Below are 24,300 nucleotides of genomic sequence, written 5' to 3' on the forward strand. Positions count from 1 at the left end.
CGTCCCTCCCCTATGTCCCCCCAACTGACCCCAGTGTGTAGTGCTCCCCTCCCTTTGTCCATGTGCTCTCATCGTTCAACACCCGCCTATGAGTGAGAACATGCGGTGTTTGATCTTTTTCTAAGATAAAAAAATGTGAGCTTAAACTAGGTATTTTTATTTATTATAACTGAACAATTAGAACAGAATTCTCTGATCAGGAATGTAATTATTTAAACAATATTGGTGAAGACAGTTTAATTTCTGTTCTTACCTGTTGGCATTTATAGTATCTTTATTGGCCTTTTTTTTTTAATGTTGTTAAGATCAAAATTTTAAGTGTGAAACAGGCATACATTATTAATTTTGACAGGTTTCTTTCAATAGTTTAAACCTGTGGACTCACTGGGGCAACTGTTTTTTCTTAGTCATTTTTCTCATTTAATAGAGACATTTCTTTATTTAAGAAAGAGTATTGTCATAGCTTCACTATAAGCAGTTCTGATACTAAAACTGTATAAATTTTATGTACATACTTCAGAAGACATTCAGAAAAATCTGTCTCCTTGCCTTGTAATCACCTTATACACACTTTCCATCAAGTAGCTTTTAATTTTCTGGCCATAGCTTAATTTAAATGAGTATAGAAAACTAATGGGAGATTATTTGAAGTCTAGAGAAATAAGAAACTAATGTATTACCGAAGCAAGATATGTTTTAAAATATTACAATTATCTGAGCACTTATTGCAATTCCACGAACTCCCCAAAGTTAATAGATTGTATTAGACCCTTCTCAGAAGTCACGCTTTGTGGCATTTGCTCTTATTTATTGTCCTGGCAGAAAGTTCCCGTGGAAGTCAAGGTCACCTTCTATCCCAAAGTTGGTATAATTAGTATCAATTCGGTGTTTCACCAAGCTTACACAGGAGGTTATTAACTGCGTTTCACGCGGAGTGTCAAAGAAGCAAGGGCAGTGCCAGCAATCTTTTCAGCTTCAAAGGCACATCTCATAAATTCAATTCACTGGTTAGTAAGAAAGATACAACTAGTTTGTTAATGATTTTAAAACAATTTAGAGATGTTCTAGAAATACGTTTTTTATATATTTAGAACATGCTTTTAAAATATATAATGTATTAATGTTACAATAATATGTAACTCACTTTAGTCTCGATATTTCATAGAAAACATGCTTTTCGTAACAATTTTATTTTTACATGAACATGTATATGAACATGTATATTACATAAAAATGATTTTTTTTAAATGACGTATACTGGGAAATATATTTTTCTTTCTTAGAGATTGTTTTCCAGAAAAACACATATACTGTTAGATGATATTAAATCTAGGGTTATTACTATAAAATAAATTAAGACACTTCTAAATGTAGAGCAGTGAGAACAGTATTAGTAGACCTGTTTATTTAAAAGAAATGAAAACTAACAGAATGAAAATTTCTGTTTGAATTGATGGAAGCCAAAGGAATAAATAAGCTTAAAATGAAACTTTAAAAAATGTTTGATGAGGCCGGGGGCGCGGTGGCTCACGCCTGTAATCCCAGCACTTTGGGAGGCCGAGGCGGGTGGATCACGAGGTCAAGAGATCGAGACCATCCTGGTCAACATGGTGAAACCGCGTCTCTACTAAAAATACAAAAATTCAGCTGGGCATGGTGGCGTGTGCCTGTAATCCCAGCTACTCAGGAGGCTGAGGCAGGAGAAATTGCCTGAACCCAGGAGGCGGAGGTTGCAGTGAGCCGAGATCGCGCCATTGCACTCCAGCCTGGGTAACAAGAGAGAAACTCCATCTCAAAAAAAAAAAAAAAAAAGTTTGATGTTTTAAATTATGCAAGCCACGAGAGTGCCCTTAGAAAACAAAAAAGAGCACACATGTTCTGCTTCCCTTAATAGGCTATAGTGGAAAGAAAATGCAAATACAGGATTTTCTCAAATATTTCCCAAATGCAGCAAATAAGTCCGTTAATATTTAAAGATTTTCAAACTGTGTCAGAGTTCAACTTCATTCAAGTCAGATGAAAATGCTCAATTTAGTTTTGGAAATGGTTATATATAGCCAATGATATGCATTTCTGTACCAAATAAGATCTATTAGAATAAAAAGAAAAAACTTTAGCATTCGATGCTAACCTCGAATAACATCACTTGACACACTGTAATTATTCAAATGTTTACGTTCATGGCTAACTAAAAATCCTGGACTCCAAAGCCAGCATTCTTACCCACATCCAGCCTGCAGCCACTCCAGAAGCATTTACAATGTGATGCTTGCAGTAAGGCTGAACGTACCTCCACCTATAGAACATATATGTTGCTTGTTCCTTCCAAATAAGCATTTTACCTTGTTTTCATAATGAACTGTTTTAGACATTTAATTTTAAAACTTAGTCAACTAACTATAATCATTATTGTTTTTTAAAAGTATGGTGAAAATTAAACTATGTTTGCACCCTAAACATAGAAATCAGTCTTTTTGCAGATAAGCAGGTTTCTCTACATGGACCATCTGGATATTGAATAATTACTTAATTTTTGTCAAGGAAAAAAACCCAACATATTGACGCTTAATTTTTAAAAGCTCACAACATTGTGCAAATTGTGTTTTATTACCACCAATAAAGCCAAAAAGACTTTTAATAGCTAAGCACTCATAATAAAAGCTCATAAACAACTTCTTGATTTGCACATTTTGGGATTCAACTGTGTCAAGCTAATATATTCTACTATTCTAAATGCTCTACTTGAGTACGTTTATAGTGACTAACTCAGAGCTATAATGATTTTATTTCATTCATTTTTTCTCAGTGCTGGAATGCTTTTTCTTTTATTCTGGTGTTTCTTCATCTCTTTGTATTCTGTTTTTTAAAGCATTTAAACCAAGAAGGAAAAGACAGGGCACATTAATGAAACCAAATACAAATTAAATAAAGACAGACTTGATTTTCTTTTGATATAAAGGAGTTAGAGAATAGAAGTGCAGGTCAGAACATTATTGATTCTTAACCTGATTTAATTAAATAAGTGCTTCAGACAGTAGTTTGAAGTGCAGGTATGTTATGTGGTGTTTACTTTACTCTAGCTTATTTTATTTTGAAATCAGAAAAATGAAACAATTGAGGTAAGAAAATCTGAATACAAATAAAACACTTTCATAATACACATTTTAAGCAACTGTATTTCATTTAAAATGTCCACATTAAATATGAGTAGAATTTGAAAATTCATCTCAACCTTTCAATAATGTCCCAAAGTAAACACTTAACTTTCTTTTATTTTCAATGTGTACAGCTCAACTTTGTGTATATGATTTTTTTAACAAGTCACTAAGATTGCTTCAAATGTCTTTAGAGGGGAAAAGTAGTTATTTACTAAGATTTTTCAGAAAGCAATGTTTTAGAATTATAGTGATACAAGCAGATCCCTAAATTCATCTACATTTGAAGAATTAAGTTTTTTGATGCACATGATTTAAAAGCACAATGGCATTATATGGGCTAAAAATTGTGTATCTATAATTTCTAGACTGGAATTATATTCACTCCAGGTGTATGCTAAAAGTCTTTCTATTCTTCAAGAATGATTTTAAGTATTTTAGTTAATGTTACCTTTTTAAACGTATATCACAACAGTAGTGCTATGGTCTGCTTTTCTGTCCTCCTCAAAATTAACATATTAAATTCACATATTAAATTCTACCCTCAAGATAATGATATTAACAGGTGGGGCCTGGGGAAGTGATTAAATCATAAGGTGGAGCCCTCATGAATGTGATATGTACCTGTATAAAAGAGACTCCAGAGAGCTGCTCTGCACCTTGCACAATGTGAGGACACATGGAAAGACAGGTGGAAGTCGTCATCTATAAGGAGTCTATCCTTACCGGACACCCAATATACCTGTAACTTGATCTTGTCTTTTCCAGCCTCCAGAAATGTGAGAAGTTAATGTTTGTTATGTTTAAGCCACTCAGTTCTATTTTATTGTGGCACCCCAAACAGACCAGGGCAACTAATGCACAATAAAATTGTGAAGAATTGAGTATACATATTAAAATATTGTGAGTTTTGTCAATATAACTCTGGTTCTAGATATTTTGACAGTTTGATTTCTTAAATTTAAAAAAATCCTTTTTCCTTTGTGCCATTACATGTTGAACTAAGATTCCCTTGCAATGACTCTCATTACAATTAATACATTTGTTGAGATTACCACACAAATAATACAGTTTTTGCTAGTAAAAAATTGTAATTTTATCATTTCAAAAACAGATGTCAAACCAAATCTATATTTGAACCAATAATTCATTTGAAGTTTTACATGAATTGTATAAACACTTTCATCACCATTTTTAGGATTTTTTTCCTTATCTGATATATTGAAATGTACGATGTATTTGAATCCACCCTTAGTAATAGGACAGTGTATATTGGTTTACATCATCTTTCCATATCTATCAGCTTATTTCTGAATTTAGGGCATTTACTGTTCTGCATAGGTAAAACAAATATCAATTAATAGCTTAGAGAGTTTTCTGTCCTAAGTATAAAAGTTCAGTTATGAATTCTTATTCAAAATATAAGATACATAAACCACTTAAATATATAACTATGTTTTACATATGTCTCCTGAATTTGCAGTAAGTTAACACCATTATCAGTAAAATGAGGATGTTACTAAAGATTACTAGATTACAACATAGTTTATATGAAATTAAAATTATATGATATATATAAAAATGGTATTAAACATGTCATGCTAAAATAATGCTTATATTCATGCTAGAAATTATATCAAGTCATTTGAAATTATTAAATGATTGTACTAAATTCATAAAAAAATCACAATTATCTAAAAGAGTAACATTTATATATGTGTACATATGTGTACACATATATCATATATAATATGAATAATTGTATCTATTATAATATAATGTAAAGCATATATTATATAATAGACAGAGCATTATATACAATATTATAATATATTATATATTATGTATGTCTCATTTATACATGGGCAGTGTAAAAAATTTATGCAATTTCCAAAAGCTGAAATAATTAAAATTATATAAATCAAGAATACTTTAAACTTCATGAAATGAAAAGTACATAAACTGTTACATTGCAAAGGAGAGACAGATGGTAGATCGATGACTGATAGATGATAGATAGACGATAGATAGATAGATAGATAGATAGATAGATATGGTACCATATGTTCTAGTATACTTTTCATCTAAGGTTTTTATAATACAATCAATAAAAATAGAATTAAATTGAAAAAGTAATTTGGTGTTTCCAGGATTTAAACTGTAATTATAGGGGAAAATCTACATTTTCATTAATCGGATGATACAACTACAGGTAAACAGGTTTATTTTACCAAAAGGGGCTGAACAATAATTCTGTCATTTATTGAGTATTGCTCATGTTTTCATAACTCTAGATATTATGTAATTCTCAAGTAAAATCTGTGCTTCTTGTTTTTCTGATGAAAACACTGATACTCAGTTTGGTGCACTTTCCAAGATCAAAGATATTGTAAACAAAAGAACTAAACTCATATCCAAAGAGGTATCCAGGGCTCAATTACTCTTTGTCTTTCTCATGGCTGCTTAAGTTGGTTCACTTTTCTGTGTTTTAACACCCTTATTTATAATAATATATTAATAGCCTGTTTTTATCCCATATGGTTGAAGTTCTTTTTCCTCCAAATAGGGATACATTTTAAACACAAACTGAAGAGTTGTGCAAATTCTCAAGGTTATGACATTGAGCAATTCCAGTGTAGTTTCTTTCATTCCATTTCATTTTGATTTTTAATATAGATACAGCTGTGATTCTTTAAATTTATTTTAAATTGGTTTATCATAGGATGAAAAATTCAGCAATAACAGGAGTTGTAAAAGTGTAAATGGAGATATTAACAGTGACTTTTTTGTGATCATTTATAAAATATATGGAGATAAATTTCATAGTTAATGAAATTTGAAGAAATACTATTTAAACCTAATAAAATCAAATACATTTAGTTGATTTCAAATTATCGAATAAGATAAAGGAATGAAATAAGTAAGCCAAAAATAAATGCTGCAAGCTGAAAATATTATATCTCTTTAGTTCTTAGCTATTCTTAGGCAATGTATTCTTATTATGAATCCTTTTAAATCATGATATTGAACTATCTTTCACAAACTTAAATAAATGAATTCTTTTCAAATATAACTACATGTAAAAGCTTTAATTTAACAGGCAACTCACAAAGAAACAACATGACATAATTTGAAAGAATAAAGTGTAAAATTGATAACATTGTTTATGTACTGAATGAATCCTCCACACTTTCAAATGCGAGCTAGAATATTAATAATGCAGGTGAGTCTTATGACTTCTGCAGTCCTCAGATGTTTGATGAGAATAGAAAGAAACATGGGCATGAGGCTAACATTCAAATTCATTGCTACTTTTCTTTTCTTATAAAATAGATAACATGAACTTCCCAGCTTACAAAAAAACTTTTCTTAAACATATTTTTTTGTGTGATTTTTTTTTTACATGTTATCTTTCAACCTTTAAGTTTAACAATAGGGATTGGTTTATGTTCACATCTTTTTGTATGTGTGGGCATGTGTATCTTCTTTGAGGTTGGTTGTGTTTTTAAAGGAAAAATGAATTATTTGAGCACTGTAAGTATACATAGTATAAAGCTTACAAAAACATTTTAGGAAACCTGGAAAAAAAAAAAAAGTGAATTTACCAGAAAGAGAAAACCATTGATTTTAGTTTAGTGGCAAAAGTCATTAACAGATAATTCTCCAAAGCAGACACACATGTGGCTAACAAGCACATGAAAAAATGTTCAACATCAATAATCATTAGAGAAATGCAAATCAAAACCACAATGAAATACCTTCTCAAACCAGTCAGCATGACTGTTTTTTATTAAAAAGTTAAAAATAACAGATGCTGGCAAGGTTGCAGAGAAATGCAATGCTTGCATACTCCTGGTGGAAATATAAATTAGTTCAGCCACTGTGGAAAGCAGCCTGGAGATTTATCAAAGAAGTTAAAACAGAGCTACTGTTTGCCCCAGCATTCCCATTACTGAGTATATATCTAAAAGAATATAGATTATTCTACCGTAAAGACACATGCACACATACATGCAATGCAGTACTATTCACAACAGCAAAGACAAGGAATCAACCTAGATGTCTGTCAATGGTGGACTGGATGAAAAAAATGTGGTACATATATATATTAAAAATACTATGCAGCCATAAAAAAGAATGAGATCATGTCCTTTGCTTCAACAGAGATGCAGCTCGAGGTCATTATTCTAAGAAAATTAATGCAGGAACAGAAAACCAAGTATTGGATATCCTCACTTATAAGTGAGAGCTAAATATTGACTACACATGGACACAAGGAGGGGAACAATAGATACTGGTGCTTAGTTAAGAATGGAAGGTTAGAGGTGGGTGAGGATAAAAAAAAAGTACCTATCACTTACTATGCTCACTACTTGGGAGACAAAATAATTGGTATACCAAACCCCAGGAATGTGCAATTAACCAATGTAACCAACTTGCACATGTATTCCTGAACCTAAAATAAAAGTCGGAAGGAAAAAAAAATGGAATAGACCAAATTCCACTTAAGATTCATGTGAACCAATATAAAAGAATGTTGTTAGCTTCACTTTGAAATAAAATAATCTCTTATTTTAGTCTATAATTGTGTGTGTTAATGTGTGTGTGTATAGATAGATAGATATTTAGTCCTTTGAAGCAGAATACTAAATATATATAATTTTTCAAAAGACCAAAATATCATCTGTAATATTTTACCACAAAGAACATTAATACTTTACAATCAACATTAAGCACAAAAACTATTTATTGGGGGTGGGGGGAAATGTACACATTTGATTGCTAGTGATTTTAGATACAAGTAGTTGTTGTAATTTTAGGTCCTGGCATAGTGCCATACATGAAACACGTATTCAATAAATATTTGTTGAAGAAGAAGGCATAATTGAAAATTTGATTTTTGTGTTACAAATGGACCTTTTAAAAAAAGTCAACATACCTCCCTCCTTTCCCATTGAAGTGATTTGTTTATACAGTCAGAACTTAATAGTATCACAGATATTGTGTCAGTGTGCAATGATTACATTTTATTTAAACTGCTGTTTGTAAAAATCCTTAGAGAGTAACACAAAACAAAGTAGAACTTTAGATAGCTTTCATTGTACATAATATTATAAAGCACTTCTAACTTTTTCTTCATTTTCATTATCTCTTCTCTTATTTTTATATACATTTTTACAAGAAAGACCTCCAAACGCCTCTCACTTCCAATTTAGCTTAAATACAATTCAGTCATACAAAAATAAACCTGGGTGTTTCTGAGAAGTTCTTATTGTTGCTACCATCAAACTTGCTTAATCATCAATCTTGTACAATGTATAATATAGCTGACATCGTTATTAAAAAATGGAAAATTATAAGACATTAGAATATTTTTTTCTGAAACAAAGACTATTGTATCGGTGAAATCAAAGCTAGTAAATCAATTTAATATCAATAATTAACTAAATTCCAAGAAAAACAGACTAATTGAACGACCTCTAAAAATTATGAACAATAGTGCTAAACATAACCTTCACACAATTGAATTAAATATACTGATATAAAGTCCTCATGAATTTCAAGTTAAATTGTTAAACTTAATAGATATTAGTATAGCCAATGTGACATGAAACACACATAAGAATTAAGAAAAAGACAGACTTAAATACGACAAATTATCTCTGAGCACTGCTTATGTGGAAATTAAATTTAAAACATGTTTTTCTATAATGCCTTCAATTTTTTTTAATTTCCTCATCAACTGCTAACTACTTAATGACTACTTAGTAATACTTTTTATATATCTCAACCATAACATAATTATTTCTTCTGCCTTTGGATACTCCTACCTTTTTGAGGTTGCTTTCTTTGAAACAAAAGCTTATTTGTATAACAATACCAGAAATTATTCACGGAGCCATCTGGGACAACAGACATGTCCTTCTAGAACATTCTATTAGTAGAATAAGTAGATTCAATCAGCAGATCACTTCAGGATAACATATATTTTGAATATTTACTTGCATGTTCTATGTGGAGAATAATTTATACACGGACTATGCAAATTTTAGAACATTTAAAACACTATAGGTATTTTAATAAAGTTGCAGAGGAGTAGCAAGTTATTAATATTAAACTAGAATTTTGAAAAGCAAAAGCTACCTCTGTACCCTTGACCACCTTATTTCTTTGTTTACATGCAAAAACTGTGTCCCATGCTAACATTTAAAATTTGCCCAAAATTTTAAAGCCCCATATATTTTAAATCTATATTCTGGAATATTTTGATAATAGTCTTAAGCAACACTGAAAAAATAAAATTTTCTCATATTTTATTCCAATAACCCTAATTGATAGTAATTTGGGTGACTTAATTACTTCTCATAATCAAGAAAAATTGAATATCAATGTTTTTACCCTTTCGAAAAACTTCTACAAAGCTCCAGTTAATGTGCTTTCCAGGCTATAACAAAGAAGCGTACCATACCTCTGACGCTGCTGGTTGTTGCAGATGTGGTTGGGCTGGTTGTTATGGCTACAGAGGTTGTGACTGTTGCAGTGGTAAGTGAGGGGATGATAGTAGTGGGAAGCAAAGTGTTGGGAACATCTGGTGAGTGGAAAAAAACAAAATATAAAACAAAATCATATCATGCAAACAAAAGAGAAACACAAATAATTCAAATTATAAACGCATATAACTTATTGAGGTTTAACTTTAACAAGTTTTAACAAAATATCAGGTACAAAACTGACGGTGTCACACAAGTCTTGTCATTTTTTTTCACCTCTTTTTCATACTCCAACACAAAGCAAAGACTTGGAGCAATGTTTGAGAATAAGCAGGTTGTTTGCAATATTTAGAGTAAAATGTAAAATGACAAGAATTCATTTGTTCACTGAGTCATTTAAAAAGTTTGACATGCAGTAGCCAAGTACATGTAGGTAAAACAAAAACTAACATGCTTTGTCAAAGAAGTAAACAGCACAACACATACAGAAATAAACACATATATCACCATATAAGATTAACAAAATGTTAACGATGAATGTGTAAATGCATGTTAAATGCGTTTCAATTTTTTTTTTCTTTTAGGAAGACTTAATGATAGGAAATGAGAGCAATCTTTAGAAACAAACAAACAAAAGAAGCCAATTGTTATTATTATTGTTATTTTGCTTCTCTTGTTCTCACAAATGATGTTAATGCACAGTTTAGAGTCTTGCAATTCTTACCCTTGTTAGCTGGTAACGCCTTCTAATAATTTTGCAGTACCTAGGAGTCTTTAACAAGTATTGAGTCAACTAGCATGGCACCAGATATTCTGAAAGGTTTATGATTTATTTTAATATGGCATACTTAGGAGAGGTTACTGAATATATACTTGAACTGTAACATTGAATCTCTAACCCCTAATTAGTTAAGTTGCTAGAAGTTAACAGTAGCTTCCAATACAGAGAAAATAAACCCAGAAAGAATAGTTTAGTGTTTAATGCACAAATCCTCTTTCCTTTTCCTAAAAATCAGCTGAAAATATGAAGAGCAGCACAGTGAACTTTGAAACAATGCAGCCAATGTCAAGTCATGAGAACTTCTGTAAGACCCTCAGAGAGTTAAATCTTGCCTGAAGTGAATACACATGTAATTTACACAGTGAGGAAATTAGAAGCAGTTTCCAAATTACCTATAATTACTGTGCTGAGATTTGATTTCACATGTTTGTTACACAGCCCCCACACATTCAGAGTGTTGGACAGATAATTTTGCTATTAAAAGGCTTCCTGTCATTCTCTCAGTTAAAGTCTTTGAGTCACACCAAACATTTTCTAGTGCTTTACTTCTGATAAATAGTCCTACTCAATCTGTAGACTCTACCCGCTGAATTCTCTACACTGGATACACCAGAAAACAGCATGAGATCGCTCTCTTATCTTGAATATTGATGTTTACACCTGTTTTTCAACAGAGAAAATGCTTCCTGGACAGTCAAATTAAGAAAACAACCTTCTGAAAACTCAGTGGTGCTGCATTAATCACTAGGGAAAATGGGTAAAGCCTGGAGTGTGATTTACCATTATCATAAAGTAGAACTGACTTTAACAACATTATAAATGAAAAAAAATATGTATATGGATAAATATGCTTCTTGTTTACTAATTGTTATAATAGCCGTTTATTTCAAGGTAAGATTTCTTAAAAGGCTTAGGCAGACTGGAGGTAAATGAAAACATTTTTTAAATTTAAAAAATGCATAATTTCAACTTTTATACATATCTAAAATAGAAAATAACACATTATTTGTTAGCAAAACTATTTGCTTATTATGATCTCAAATATATGCATTTAATAAATGCAAAGGCCAATATCTTCCAAAGATGTTGAATTTAAGAACAAACAATAATACTAGTTATTTAAAACTCCATGTAAATGTCCTGATATTTCAAAATTTACCACAGATTATGACATATTAGCTTATTTACTATCACATAGTCAGTTAGAATACAGTTGCATAGGATCTTATTCTAATAAGAAAAATAATCTTTCAAAATAAGCCCCATCATTGGATTATTAAGAGAGGGAATACAAATAGCAGGATTTTGTTTTGTTTTTAGTTTAGGCAAAAATAATAATAATGATAATAGTACTATTTGGAGTCCCCCCAACCTCCACCCCACTCATTCCATGTCAAAAAGTACAGGTAATAATAAATCCTGAATTGTTTTAAAGGCATTCTATGTATTTTCAAGTACTATGAGCATTCTTGTATAGAGCAAACAACATCTTTATTTCTTACAAGTGCAAAAATGCGTTAAACATATGTTTTTCCTAGGTTAATATTCCAGTAACTTAAAAAGATGAGTAGTTTTAATAATTGTTAATCCACTTTAAAACAACATCTCTAGAATCTTTTAAAATATCCAAATAGAAAACGTTACAAATTAGTATTTACATATAACCTGGTTCTTTGTTTATCTCTCCTATCCTTCTCTCTGATTCCATATGTGGCTAACAACAAATTGACAAAGTAATTTGGTGGAAAATACCAGTATGACAATTGGGTTACAAAGTGACCTGCCATAAAGAAACCTATGCCTATTACTGTTAAATGTTAACTACTACTGGCTTCATTTCGTTCTGTGTGTACTAAATACTGGTTCAACATTAACTTATTACTTCTGTTCATAGGACAAGGTAACTTGCAGTTATACTAATATTTTAAGTAATTTGTTTAATATGACATGGCAATGTTAGAATATCTTAATATATGCTTTGTATGTTAACATCCTATGATTAATCAAGGGATATTTGAACATAGACATCAAGACAACTATAAATATAACATTGTCAAATTTATGGCATGTGATGCATAATTTACAAATATTGGAATTTAGAAATGACAACAATCCAATACATAGCTCAATTTATATATTTCACCTCTCATTTCAACACTGCAAAAGAAGGGCTCATTTTTTTTTCCTTGAGGAGTGTATTAATTTTACCAACTATAATTGCATTTGCCTAAAATAAAAGTATAGTTGTAAATAATAGGTTCAGCACTTTGAATTTACAAAAGAAATTAATTGTGTTGTATTATATATTTATAGTTTGTATTTTTATATATTAAGGAATAAAGAGTGAAGAGTCAGCTATTGATAAAATACACCGCTAATAAAAAGGTATTTGAAATGTGAACTGAGAGTAATTAAATTTTATCCAGAGCTAATAAAATAAATTACTATACATAAATTATTTTACATAATTTAAATCCAAATAAGGTAAGTTTCAATGAGGTTAATCAAAATCAGAATTTAAAATATTCTCATTAATAAGAAATTTGTTTGCTATCTAATCTAACAATAGTTTGCAGGCTGTTAAAAGTTTTCATTACAATATATAGGAATGTGTAATGACAACTTCTCTGAAATCAAGAAATAATAATTAAGTGATTTAAATTTATTTTGCCAATTGATTTTCATCACATACTAAATACCATATATCACTATATACTAAAATAAATAATATTTGCTAAAGTAAACTGATGGTTTTAGATAGGATATTAAATGAATTCATAAAGATCCAGTATTCATTACCTACACTTTAAATATATCGTTACACACACGCACACACACACACACGCATAAACTTTAAATATATCTTTATACACACACACACACACAGATACACACACATATATATACACACACACACACAATTTATGTAAAGTCTGGACCTCTATGAATATGTGTGTGTGTGTGTGTGTGTGTGTGTGTGTATACACGCATACATATATATATGCAGAAATTTTATTTAAAGGGAAATGTGAGCATTTTTATTTACAGGAAATTGAGAAAAGTAAAGGTTCCAAGATATGAAAATATCTGCTTATAATTTTGACCACACAGAAAGTTTGAATTACAATCAATTATACTTTCATTTCACTTATAACATATATAAAGTACTGTTTTCATGTAAAAAGAAAATTCGGGAGTATTTCAATAACAGGCAGAACCCCTAAATCTAGTCAACTGTAAAATTTCATAATTGTGCACACAAAACCTAAGTAGGCTGCAAAAGTTATTATTGTGAGTGAATGTTGGGTTGCCAATAAATGCAATATAAATAATCTGGGTACTTCTCTAAGAACCCAGGCACATGCAGAAGTATAATTTCGGCTAAAACAACATGTTTGTTGAATCGGGAAACTAAAATCTGTGAACAGGACCATGACTAAACTTTAATATGATGAATTCATCAGTCCATCATCTCTCCTGCTCAACCTGTGTGACTCTGTTCGGAACTCCAAAAGTGCATCCACCATTGTGTTGAGGCAGCCATAACGTTAAGGTTTCCTGCAACAACAGGTGCTAGAGTTCCTCAGAGCATACACTTCCGGCTTGTCTTCTTTATTTTTCAAGTGCCAAGTTAACATAGAGAAAGAAGCTTATTCCTAGGATACACAAAGACATCTGCCTCTGACCTAAGTGCTCTCTCCAATGACAGAGTTAGACATAGCTCTTTCTGTTCTTTGTTCTGTAGGTTCTCAGAGAAACATCCTGTTTCACATTTGTCATCTCTTTCATGTCCATCCTTTGAATCCTGGTTTAAATAAGATCTCATCTGGAAAGCATGCTCCAGTTCTGTAAAGAGTTAATATCTTCCTTCTCTGAGTTTTTAAGCACTTTGTAGACACCCATATACATGTTTATATTTCTGCGTTTACTTTTCCCAATAAACTGTAGGCTCAGTCTTATAAATTCACGTGTTCTTGTCTTTTAAAATATCACTTTGTCTTAGACAAATATATTCTGACCCAATCCCTCATTAGCTTTTCATCACAGAATAGCTGCCCTTCTTGATGTACCTAGTAACCTGCCACTCTCAAATCTCAGCCTGATTTCTATCTGCTTTGTGAAGACTTCCTTGACCAAGTCTCACCTAATTTCCTTTCACCACCCATTGTGCTTTTGAGTCTATCTGCTACTTCCTTCACTTCCTCTCATCCATATTCCCATGACCAATAATGCTTCCATTCATGACATACTGCTATGAGAAGACCCAGAGTTATGTGTATCCCACTACTTCCACATCCATTTCTGTCCCTCAATGGAAAACACAAATTAAAAATGTGTGATGTTATAATAACATTTTCAAATTTGCTCTAGTTTACACACTCAATTTGTAAACTCTATTATTTTCACTCTTTTTAATAATAAAGTATACAGTGCAGTACAATGATTATGCCTCAAAGATCTTTATAAAATCTGGGTTGGAAATTGAGAAGGTGTACCATTTATTTGACACAACATATATTGCTTATATTTTTTTTTCACGAGCAATGGAGAGTAAGATAACAGAGTATAAACTTAACAGTAAACTTCTGTGCTTTATCAGGGTGCCTAGCTCTATGCTTTCAATTTGGCAGGTGCTTTTTGTTTCTCTGTTTGTTTTAAGAGATGGGGTCTTGGTATGTTGCCCAGGCTGGAATGCAGTGGCTATCCACAGGCATGGCCATGGCGCACAACAGTTCTGAACTCCTAGACTCAAACGATCTTTCTGCTTCAGCATCCTGAGTAGCTGGGACTACAGGCATGTAGCACAGCACTGGATATGACACGTGCTTTATCAGTAATGTCACTACAGACAATAATGACAATGATACAGTAGATAGCACATAGTATCATTCTTAAAAATATGAATCAGTAACTGAAGCTTATACTTGGTTAATCCCCCCAAAAAAATGTTGCTTCCCTCTCCCTTTTACCATGTGTGAGATGATTTTTTTTGGAATTTGTTTTAAGAGTCTTCCAGCCAAAAGGAGTACTAAAAAAATAAAAATGCAGCATATGGAATAATTTTATATTTTAAATACAGATTTTCAATGTTTTTAGAAGCATTAGAGCTCTAAATCATATCATCCAATTAAAAACAATAGAAAAGTGTCTTTTTCTTTCTATTCTAATGAAGGATTTTTTTTTAAATGCCACCACATTTTGTTATTGGAGCTTATTAGAGCACAACAGATCCTGTATAACCTTGTCAAAATGAAATCAGTTTCAACAAGCACTGTATACAATAAACTGAAGAGTGGTACAGCACCTTTTTTCCAATAACGAGCTTTTCAGGTTAAAGGTATGTTCTGTTCTCTACAAATGCAGTGTACAATAATTTCTAACTTGTCAACCTGTTTTGTTTTCTGGCAGTTTCTCTTTTTAAAAATGGCATTCAGAATGGATTTTCGAAACAAAATTAAGTCTAAAGATTCCCAGAAGCCCAAGCTGCTTGTTTCTCTCCAAGGATGACTGTTCAATAGGGAGAAAAATTGTTACCATTTAGACTGGAATCCATATGTTTACTTTCTTTCTACTTTGTGGCACTAATGCCCTCTGCCAGGGGTGGTCCCAGGATAGTAAAGAATAAATAAAAACTAAGAGTTATTAGGGGAGATGCGTAAGTGTTAAAATTTGAGGTATATAATTAGAATTACTATCATAAGATGTGTCTTTTTTGGTGAAAGGTATTCACATTTCCTTATCCTAAAAAATAATAGGGCATTTTTCCTTGCTACTAATTGCACTGACTGACATTGGAAACAATTGTTAAGAGGAAAGTTTACTTTGCTTTTGCCTGTGTAAAAAAGGACGTTAATCTGCTCACATTATACTCAGCTACATGCAGTAGCCTATTTGAATTACAGCTTAAAAGTGGATAACAGCACCAAGTCTCTTACTTAAATGAAAACCACCAGCTTGAGAAGGCCCCAACTCACCAGTACATGCCTCCTCCTCAACAGTCATATAGTAACCCCATCTGCTTCATAAAAAGGAACCCTTTTAAAAATTATATTTGAATAAATCCCTTTTCATCCCTCTGATAGCTTCCACTGGTTTCTCATATTAAATGGAATCCTTATACAATAATAATAATAAAAAGCTGTTCTCAGAAAATGAAAAGTACTGCAATTTTAAACTGTAGGCGGTAACTGTCAGTTCTATGTAATTACAAGAAAAGTTTATGAATAAAATCAATGCATTATTTCAAAAAATGTATGTATTTTTTTCTTTTGTAATACTGTTTTACATTCCAAACTGACAAAAGTAAAGTGAAATTTCAAGTAGGAAAAAAATGCATTTGAAGCGGATTATCCTATATCGTTTAACTCTGCCTTCTTCAATACTATGAGCCCTTTCCTATTTCCTTAAAATACTCTACCTAAAGGTAAATCACATGATTTGGTCCAATAATTCAAGTTCTGTGAAAATGTAAGACAATATTACTGTCGTACATTAAATGAGAGACATATATCAACTATTAATACACACAAGGAGAACTGTGATATAGTAGAAAAATACTGACAGAGAAATCCAAATATTTTGATTGTTCATGTAGGCTCTGTGATAAAGTAGCTGAGAGACACTGGCACGTCATTTAACCTCTATGCATCTATGCCTCCTCATCTAAAAATTGAAGACTTTCTATTTTGTCATTTATATAATTTTTTTTGGACTAAGTTTTTAACGATCGATCAGAGTCAATCTTCTAAAAGCAAACCATCTTCACTCAAAAAATTATACATGCCAAAATATTTGCACATGACTTCAGGAGATATGGGATTTCATAGAGGTGTTTGTTCAGATTCAAAATACAGTGAAACATATACATTTGTTGCCTCCTATTCTATAATTATTTCAACTGCAAAATAATCTCATGTATATAAGAAAAATGATCTTAATATTAATGTGCTTTAAAAATATTAATATTAGTGAACATTTCAGAATACAAAAATTACTCTTCTCAGTAAGCCATCCATATTTAAATAGAGTATGCTTATGATTAAAAACAGTTTTAAGATTTTTCGCATGACAGGTTTTTCCATTTTTATTTTTTATTCCGTAAAATAGTTGCATAACCCATACTAGGGTATACGTTTATATTACTCTACAGATTTATCACCATGCAATTTACCCTGAAATATGTTTCAGGTTTATCTTGATACTGCTCATCTACTATACAAATTCCATCAAAGAATAAAGTAGCTTCCAGAATCCTGAAGGAGCATTTTTGAGGATGAACTAAACTGTGCTGCATTTTGGAGGGTAAAGAGAGTACTATGCCCACAGCACTAATTTTAGTGAATTCTAATTTTGACATGTTTTTGTTGGCATTTAAAACGTTTATATATTGCAGCTATGTGAGAAAGAGATTCCAGGTGTGGGAGTGCGGAAGCAGGGAGCCTATTAGCCAGTTTTTAAAAGTGATAAAATGAATCCAAATGCAATATTGTATCCTGTAATACAAAAGGTTAGTTAAATAAAACTTAGATGACAATAATGTTTCGAAGATTGTTACTATAAACTTGCTAACCTATTATCTAATAAAATTATGAAAGTCTATTTACAAGTACCTTTTCTACATCCATGTTAATAAATAGATCAACTTTGACATATCCTTAGAACACAATACCTGAATAAAACTAAATAGTATTAAGAGGAGTTGTGAATAAACATCTGTTGAGCTTCACTTGTTATATCCACCCCTATCACCTGTATTCCTAATGGTCAGATATCTCATGAGCAGCCAGGTTTCTCTGATAAAAGGTTAAATTTCAGTTAGCAAAGTCATTTAACTGCAAAAAGATGAAAACATATGTTTGGAGTCAATTGCATAACTCTTTAATTTCAAAGAGTTTTATTAGAAAAATTAATCTATTAATTAGTTTTTAATTAATTAATCTATTTTTAATTAATTAATTAATCTATTAATTAATCTATGTGAATTACTTAACTCTATAAAGCACATTTCAGATGGGTTGCTAAGTAAATACGTCTTTTTTTCCAGTATGGAATAAAAACTAAAGGTATTATTTTGTTGACCAAGAAATATCAATTATTACCCTGATTTTGTGCAGAAGTCAAGGCTGTTTGTGTGTGTGCATATATACATATATATGAACACACACACGCATTTGTATATTCATATGTGTGTATATATGTAGATATGGGTATGTATGTGTATGTATGTATATGTGTGTATATATACACATTTATTGCTTCACTAAATTTCTCTTGAAACCAGAGGGAGAGACAGTCAGAAACAGATTGAATTATTAAATAAATATTTATTGAGCACCTACTATTCAAAGGCACTGTTCTAAAAGCTAGTGGTATAGAAATAAACAAGATGCATAAAGTTTCTGTTTCCAAGGAGGTCATACTCTACTGTGAGGACATAGAACACATTCACATATACAGATGTAAACATATATGGTACATATATAGGCATACATAGGCACACATATATATACATATGCAAACATATGTACACACACACACATAGCTAAATTATCATATAATGATATGTGAGATGCCCCGTAGAGAATTTAAATGAAGATATATGTGACTGGGGGACAATTTAGATGGCAGTGGACAAAAAAGGCCTCACTGAGAAATCGCATTTAATCTAAGATCTGAATAAGAAATCAATCTTACAAAGACTAGCATTCCTGGCAGCATTCCTTGTGCATCCTGGACAAGCATTCCAGGCAGAGGCAAAATTTCTAAGCAGTGAATGACCTTGACAACTTAGAGAAGTTGAAAGTGGACCAGAGAGACATAAGTGGGTGTGTGAAGAGTGATGAGAGATGCCACCACTGCAGGCAGCAGCCATAAAATGCAGGGCTTGGAAAAGTAGGACAATGAGGGTTTGTGTTTTATACTAAGGATGATGAAATGCTTTTGTGTAAGTTTAAATGGGGAAAGGACATGAAGAGGCATGCATTTAAAACGTTTATATATTGCAGCTATGTGAGAAAGAGATTGAAGGTGTGGGAGTGTGGAAGCAGGGAGCCTATTAAACAATACTTTAGTAGTCTAAACCAGCATGGATGATGGAGAGAAGTGGCCACATTGGGACCGGGATTTGGAAACAATGGTGATGGAGCTTCATGGTGAATTGGAGAGAGGTGGAGAATGGAATTAAGGAACATTTTTTAGATTCTAAAACAAGTGCATATGTCGTTATAGTATTTGTGAAAACTATATTGTAAGAAGCTACAAAGTAGGTTTTATGTAAAAATCTGTATCTTCTATTTAGGAATGCCATTGTTTCTGAAAACTAATGCCAAAATTTCTTCCCATGGGCCATTGCATATTGCTTGAAATCTCTAACAAATTAGCCAATTAATGCACCTATACTCGGATAGAAAAGCTCTTGAACATTCTGGTAAAGCTAAAGCCTAGCCTTATTTGCACATAAAAAAATCTAGAAGCACTGAGTACCACAGATTCTACCCTTCTGTTTACTTTATTACGTACTACAACTGAGAGAAAAGATTATATGTAAATAATGTGAGAAAATATTTTTTAATGATGAAATTGTTTAGTGATAGAAGGCAGGAATGAGACTTTTTCCCATGTACATTGCAGTCTGTGATCCATCCAGCACACAGAAATTTTTGTCTCAGAATGGTATTTCTCCACACAATTTTTACTCTAAAAGCAGAAACCTTAATGTATCCACTTAATGCTCATCTTAAAACAAAGACATACAATTAAGCCTTAACTCTGTGTTGAGTGTGTACACACACACACACACACACCCCTTTTTATATGTTTTATACTGGAAATAGTGCACCTGTCTCTACTATTTTATGCCATTCCATTTCTCTCTGCAGAGTTCAACCTCATATTCATCCAGTCAGAGGTACACCTTTCCTACAGGCATCAGAGCTCTCCCTGCTTATTCATGTCCAGAAATGATAGCGTTTTATCTCAGCGATTAAAGAAGATACTGTTTTAAGAATCATCCAACTAGTTACTGCCTGGAAACTCTCAACCAGAGATGAGAGCAGCAACCATAGGGCTCTTGCATTAGCAGACTGTTTGTTGCTCCATATGGATGTCTTTTCCATCTTTTTCTCCCTCTGCTGTATATTTTCCATCTAGACTTCTAAGAAAAATGCTCCAAAGGAAAAATGCTCATTATGAGTACACAGAATTAATTTACCAACCGGTAGGTCTGTTTCTGTGTGAGTGAACAGATTTTAGCTGAATCCCTTTTTAATGTTTGCTAGGCTTTACATCTGTCCATAATCCAGGCTTCTTTTTTCCTTCCCCACCCAACCATATGATCTAGAAGATGTACTCTCTTAGTTCTCAGTGTGACCTGTAAAGATCACCTTGCCTAAAAAAATTATGTATCCTCTCAATACTTCTAGATGTTTTGTTGCTGGATAATTTAGCAGTAAATGCACATTGCAGAGGCTGGCAACCTTCTAGCCTAGCTACACATTTACTATGAAGCACAGAAGGACATTTTTCATTTTATTGTGATGGAAGTTCTCATTAACTTTCAGACCATTGATAATCATGACATGAATACATAAAAGGTATAGCTCTGTAAGATTAGGGATGTATTATCATAATCATGTTTGCTTAGTTCTATGGTAAGCAAAGTTCAAAAACAATTTTAAGGTATTCCTTAATTATGTTCCTAATCTGTTTATCTGTTTCTTAATGATTGCTATATTCACTAACATATATGTATTATTTTGTTAAATTTAGGGTCAGGTACTGATAACTCTAAAGGAACTGAATTTATACTTTGCACATCTGTTAAATATTTGGCAAAGATGACAAATAGATAAAAACCATCTGTTAAAGTGAAAATAAAGGTACCATCCATGACTCAATTTTTCCTCTCCCATAATAAGAAAGTTAATTGAAATGGAGAATCACTACCCAGGATAGAAGAGTGAACTTGTGTTTTCATACAGTCTCTGAAAATGACATATGTCTACATGAGCAACAAAGCTTGGACATTTGCCTTGATGCAGCAGTCTGTAATATCTACATGTACAATTTTCTGTCTTTAAGTATTTTTTGACATTTATTATTAACAATAAAACTGAGTGAAATGAAAGTAGCCATCTTATTGATTCTTAGAAGCTAAATAGGCACAATTTAATATCTTAGTACCTTTCAATAGACCAAAGCATATAGACATTTCTAGTAGCATAATTCTCTATTAAAGTTCTAAGCCTCCAGAACACTTTTTTTATATCAAAAATCCTACCAACTAACAATAAAATGACATATCCTATTCTCTATATATGTTACTTCTGAAGTAAATTATCTTGGAAACATAAAATCAGCATCATATTTCCATTGCTCTTTAATAGACACATGAACAAATAAACAAAACAAACCATAACAGTCAAGTGATGTTTTAGGGAGACCAAGTTTTTCAGAAATTGTGATAAACTGATTAGCAGGACAAAAATATAAGCTTGATTCTATTTTACTATATAGTATTATAATACTAATTATAGAGATTTTATTTATCTTACTTGGTTGTAAAGATATATTTTCCTGGAAAAACGAAATACATACATGTAAAGAAAACTAAACCTGTGGAAAGGTGCATAGTGGGCAATTTCATTCTAAATGATAGCAAGAGTTAAGGTAATGAAGGAGTGATGAATTGTTATTTAAAACTTATTAAGGAGAAAAATAATGAAGTAAGGGAATAAGTTAGAGCAGTCGTAAAATAATTTTAGTACTCACATGGAACTACCATGGTAAAAGGAAAAGTAAATTTGAAAAGGAAGGGAGAATATTACAAAAAAAAAAAAAAACTTTATGGAATACTGCATCTCAACTCTGCTATAACTGTGAGACAACCTGAGTTCTCCCCCAACGTTCTATTCATGATATTTGTTACCCTTGTCTACAATCTGGACCTGCCATTGAGAGTACAGCTATTGGTGAAGAAGAAATGAGTTACTAATTTTTTTGTTGGTATTATTGTATTTGTTCCCAGATCCTGGGGAGGCTTTGAGCATCGAGGTGATATTAAAAAGTTGCAGCATCTCTGTCCATTTCCAATTTGTATTTTGAGGAGTGGTTATTAATTTATCTAATGAGTTTAAAGGCAGGTGAAAGAGACATTCGGAAAGCTAAAAGGGAAGAAATTTAGGGTGTTCTTTCTCAAAGCTTCCCAGGGGCTATACGTTTCTGACACTTTTATGAGTGTATTTTTAATCAATTGATGATAAAGAGAAAAACATGCATTGCTTCGAATCAAAAAATAAATTAGGCCGGGCACGGTGGCTCGAGCCTGTAATCCCAGCACTTTGGGAGGCCGAGGTGGGTGGATCACAAGGTCAAGAGATCGAGACCATCCTGGTCAACATGGTGAAACCCCATCTCTACTAAAACTACAAAAAATTAGCTGGGCATGGTGGCGCGTGCCTGTAATCCCAGCTACTCAGGAGGCTGGGGCAGGAGAATTGCCTGAACCCAGGAGGCGGAGGTTGCAGTGAGACGAGATCGCGCCATTGCGCTCCAGCCTGGGTAACAAGAGTGAAACTCCGTCTCAAAAAAAAAAAAAAATTAATTTAAAAAAAATAAATAAATAAATTAGCACAATGCCATTGGTCATTCCCTATAGCCATTCCTTGCATGATAAAAAGGTATCTGCTATGTTCTCTACAGTGAATGGATATGTCCAGGTAGTATTTGCTTCAAGAGAAGATATTCAGTCTACATTCTCTGAACTTGATGCTGCATTAGAGGAAAAGGTTGACACTAACATGTTTTTGCATATGATCAATTTGTTATATTGTTGAAATTTGAAGACATTTTTTATCTCATAGCAAAAATTTAGAATTTTCTAATTTTTCAATAGCATTAACTTAACTTAATGTTATGGGAAGCTTTCAGGGAAGATTGTGAGCAATAAACTGTATGCAATTCAGGGGTAAGTTTCTTACCAGAATCTTGGAGTTTGATTGCCCTTGGTATAGTAAGATTACTAGAAAGATAATAATAATAGTCTAATTTATTATGTATCTGTATTACTGGCACTTTGTTGAGTAATTTCATTTATGATGCTTGTCATAATATAAATGAATGTATTATTTATTTTCTATAATTATATTATAATTATATTATATTATAATTATATTATATTTATATTACTTTAAACATTTTTATAATTATATTTAAATATTTATAAGTAAAAACTATTTGTTACTATTTTTAAACATTCCACAGAGTTGGAATTACACAGAGTGTGAACAGCTACCATATTATATGACAATCTTCCTATAATTCCCTATATCCTTTCTATTTTGTTTTACAATTATCTAAACGCTTATCTTCCATATTAAACTATAATCTTCTTGTTTGTTATTTACATTTGCTCCTTTGCACCTAGTAGATAAGTACTAAGTATCTATTGAGTGAATGAATAAATTTTTCCCTTGATCCTAGTTCTTCAAATGTTAAGAATAGGAATGGATCAAGATATTCAAAGCCATTAAAACAATGGATGTAATCATCCATTGTAAATACATATATAATATGACAAGAGATATACCTCAACATTTTTATAATAATCACAAGATATATACTTCAACACTTTTATAAATAAGCAAATAGTAAGAAAGTACTGTGCTCACAGGAATTAATTAGTATAACTATGGCCACTAATTTAACAGATAAATTTTCCATCGCCAAACTTGTTCATAAAACGTGCACACAAACGTTCATTGCAGCACTGTTTACAATAGCAAAGACCTGGAACCAACCCAAATGCCCATTGACGATAGACTGGATAGGGAAAATGTGGCACATATACACCATGGAATATTATGCAGCCATCAAA

At 31.9% G+C, this 24,300-nt stretch overlaps 1 protein-coding gene across 6 annotated transcripts in view; it reads right to left on the reverse strand.

Moving 5' to 3' along the window:
• The window catches only part of CADM2 (cell adhesion molecule 2), a 1,069,796-nt gene that overhangs the window by 66,304 nt on the left and 979,192 nt on the right, over positions 1-24,300 (reverse strand). For 4 of the 6 annotated variants that reach the window (XM_017544238.2, XM_017544237.2, XM_037744179.1 and 1 more), the window contains one exon: positions 9,625-9,744. The exons of the other annotated variants lie outside the window; for them this stretch is intronic. In XM_017544238.2, coding sequence (XP_017399727.1) covers positions 9,625-9,744 — 120 coding nt within the window. The remainder of the gene's footprint in view (positions 1-9,624; positions 9,745-24,300) is intronic. 6 annotated transcript variants of the gene reach the window in all.

Source organism: Cebus imitator, unplaced genomic scaffold (assembly GCF_001604975.1).
Source record: "Cebus imitator isolate Cc_AM_T3 unplaced genomic scaffold, Cebus_imitator-1.0 Scaffold168, whole genome shotgun sequence".
In the NCBI taxonomy this organism is placed as follows: domain Eukaryota; kingdom Metazoa; phylum Chordata; class Mammalia; order Primates; family Cebidae; genus Cebus; species Cebus imitator.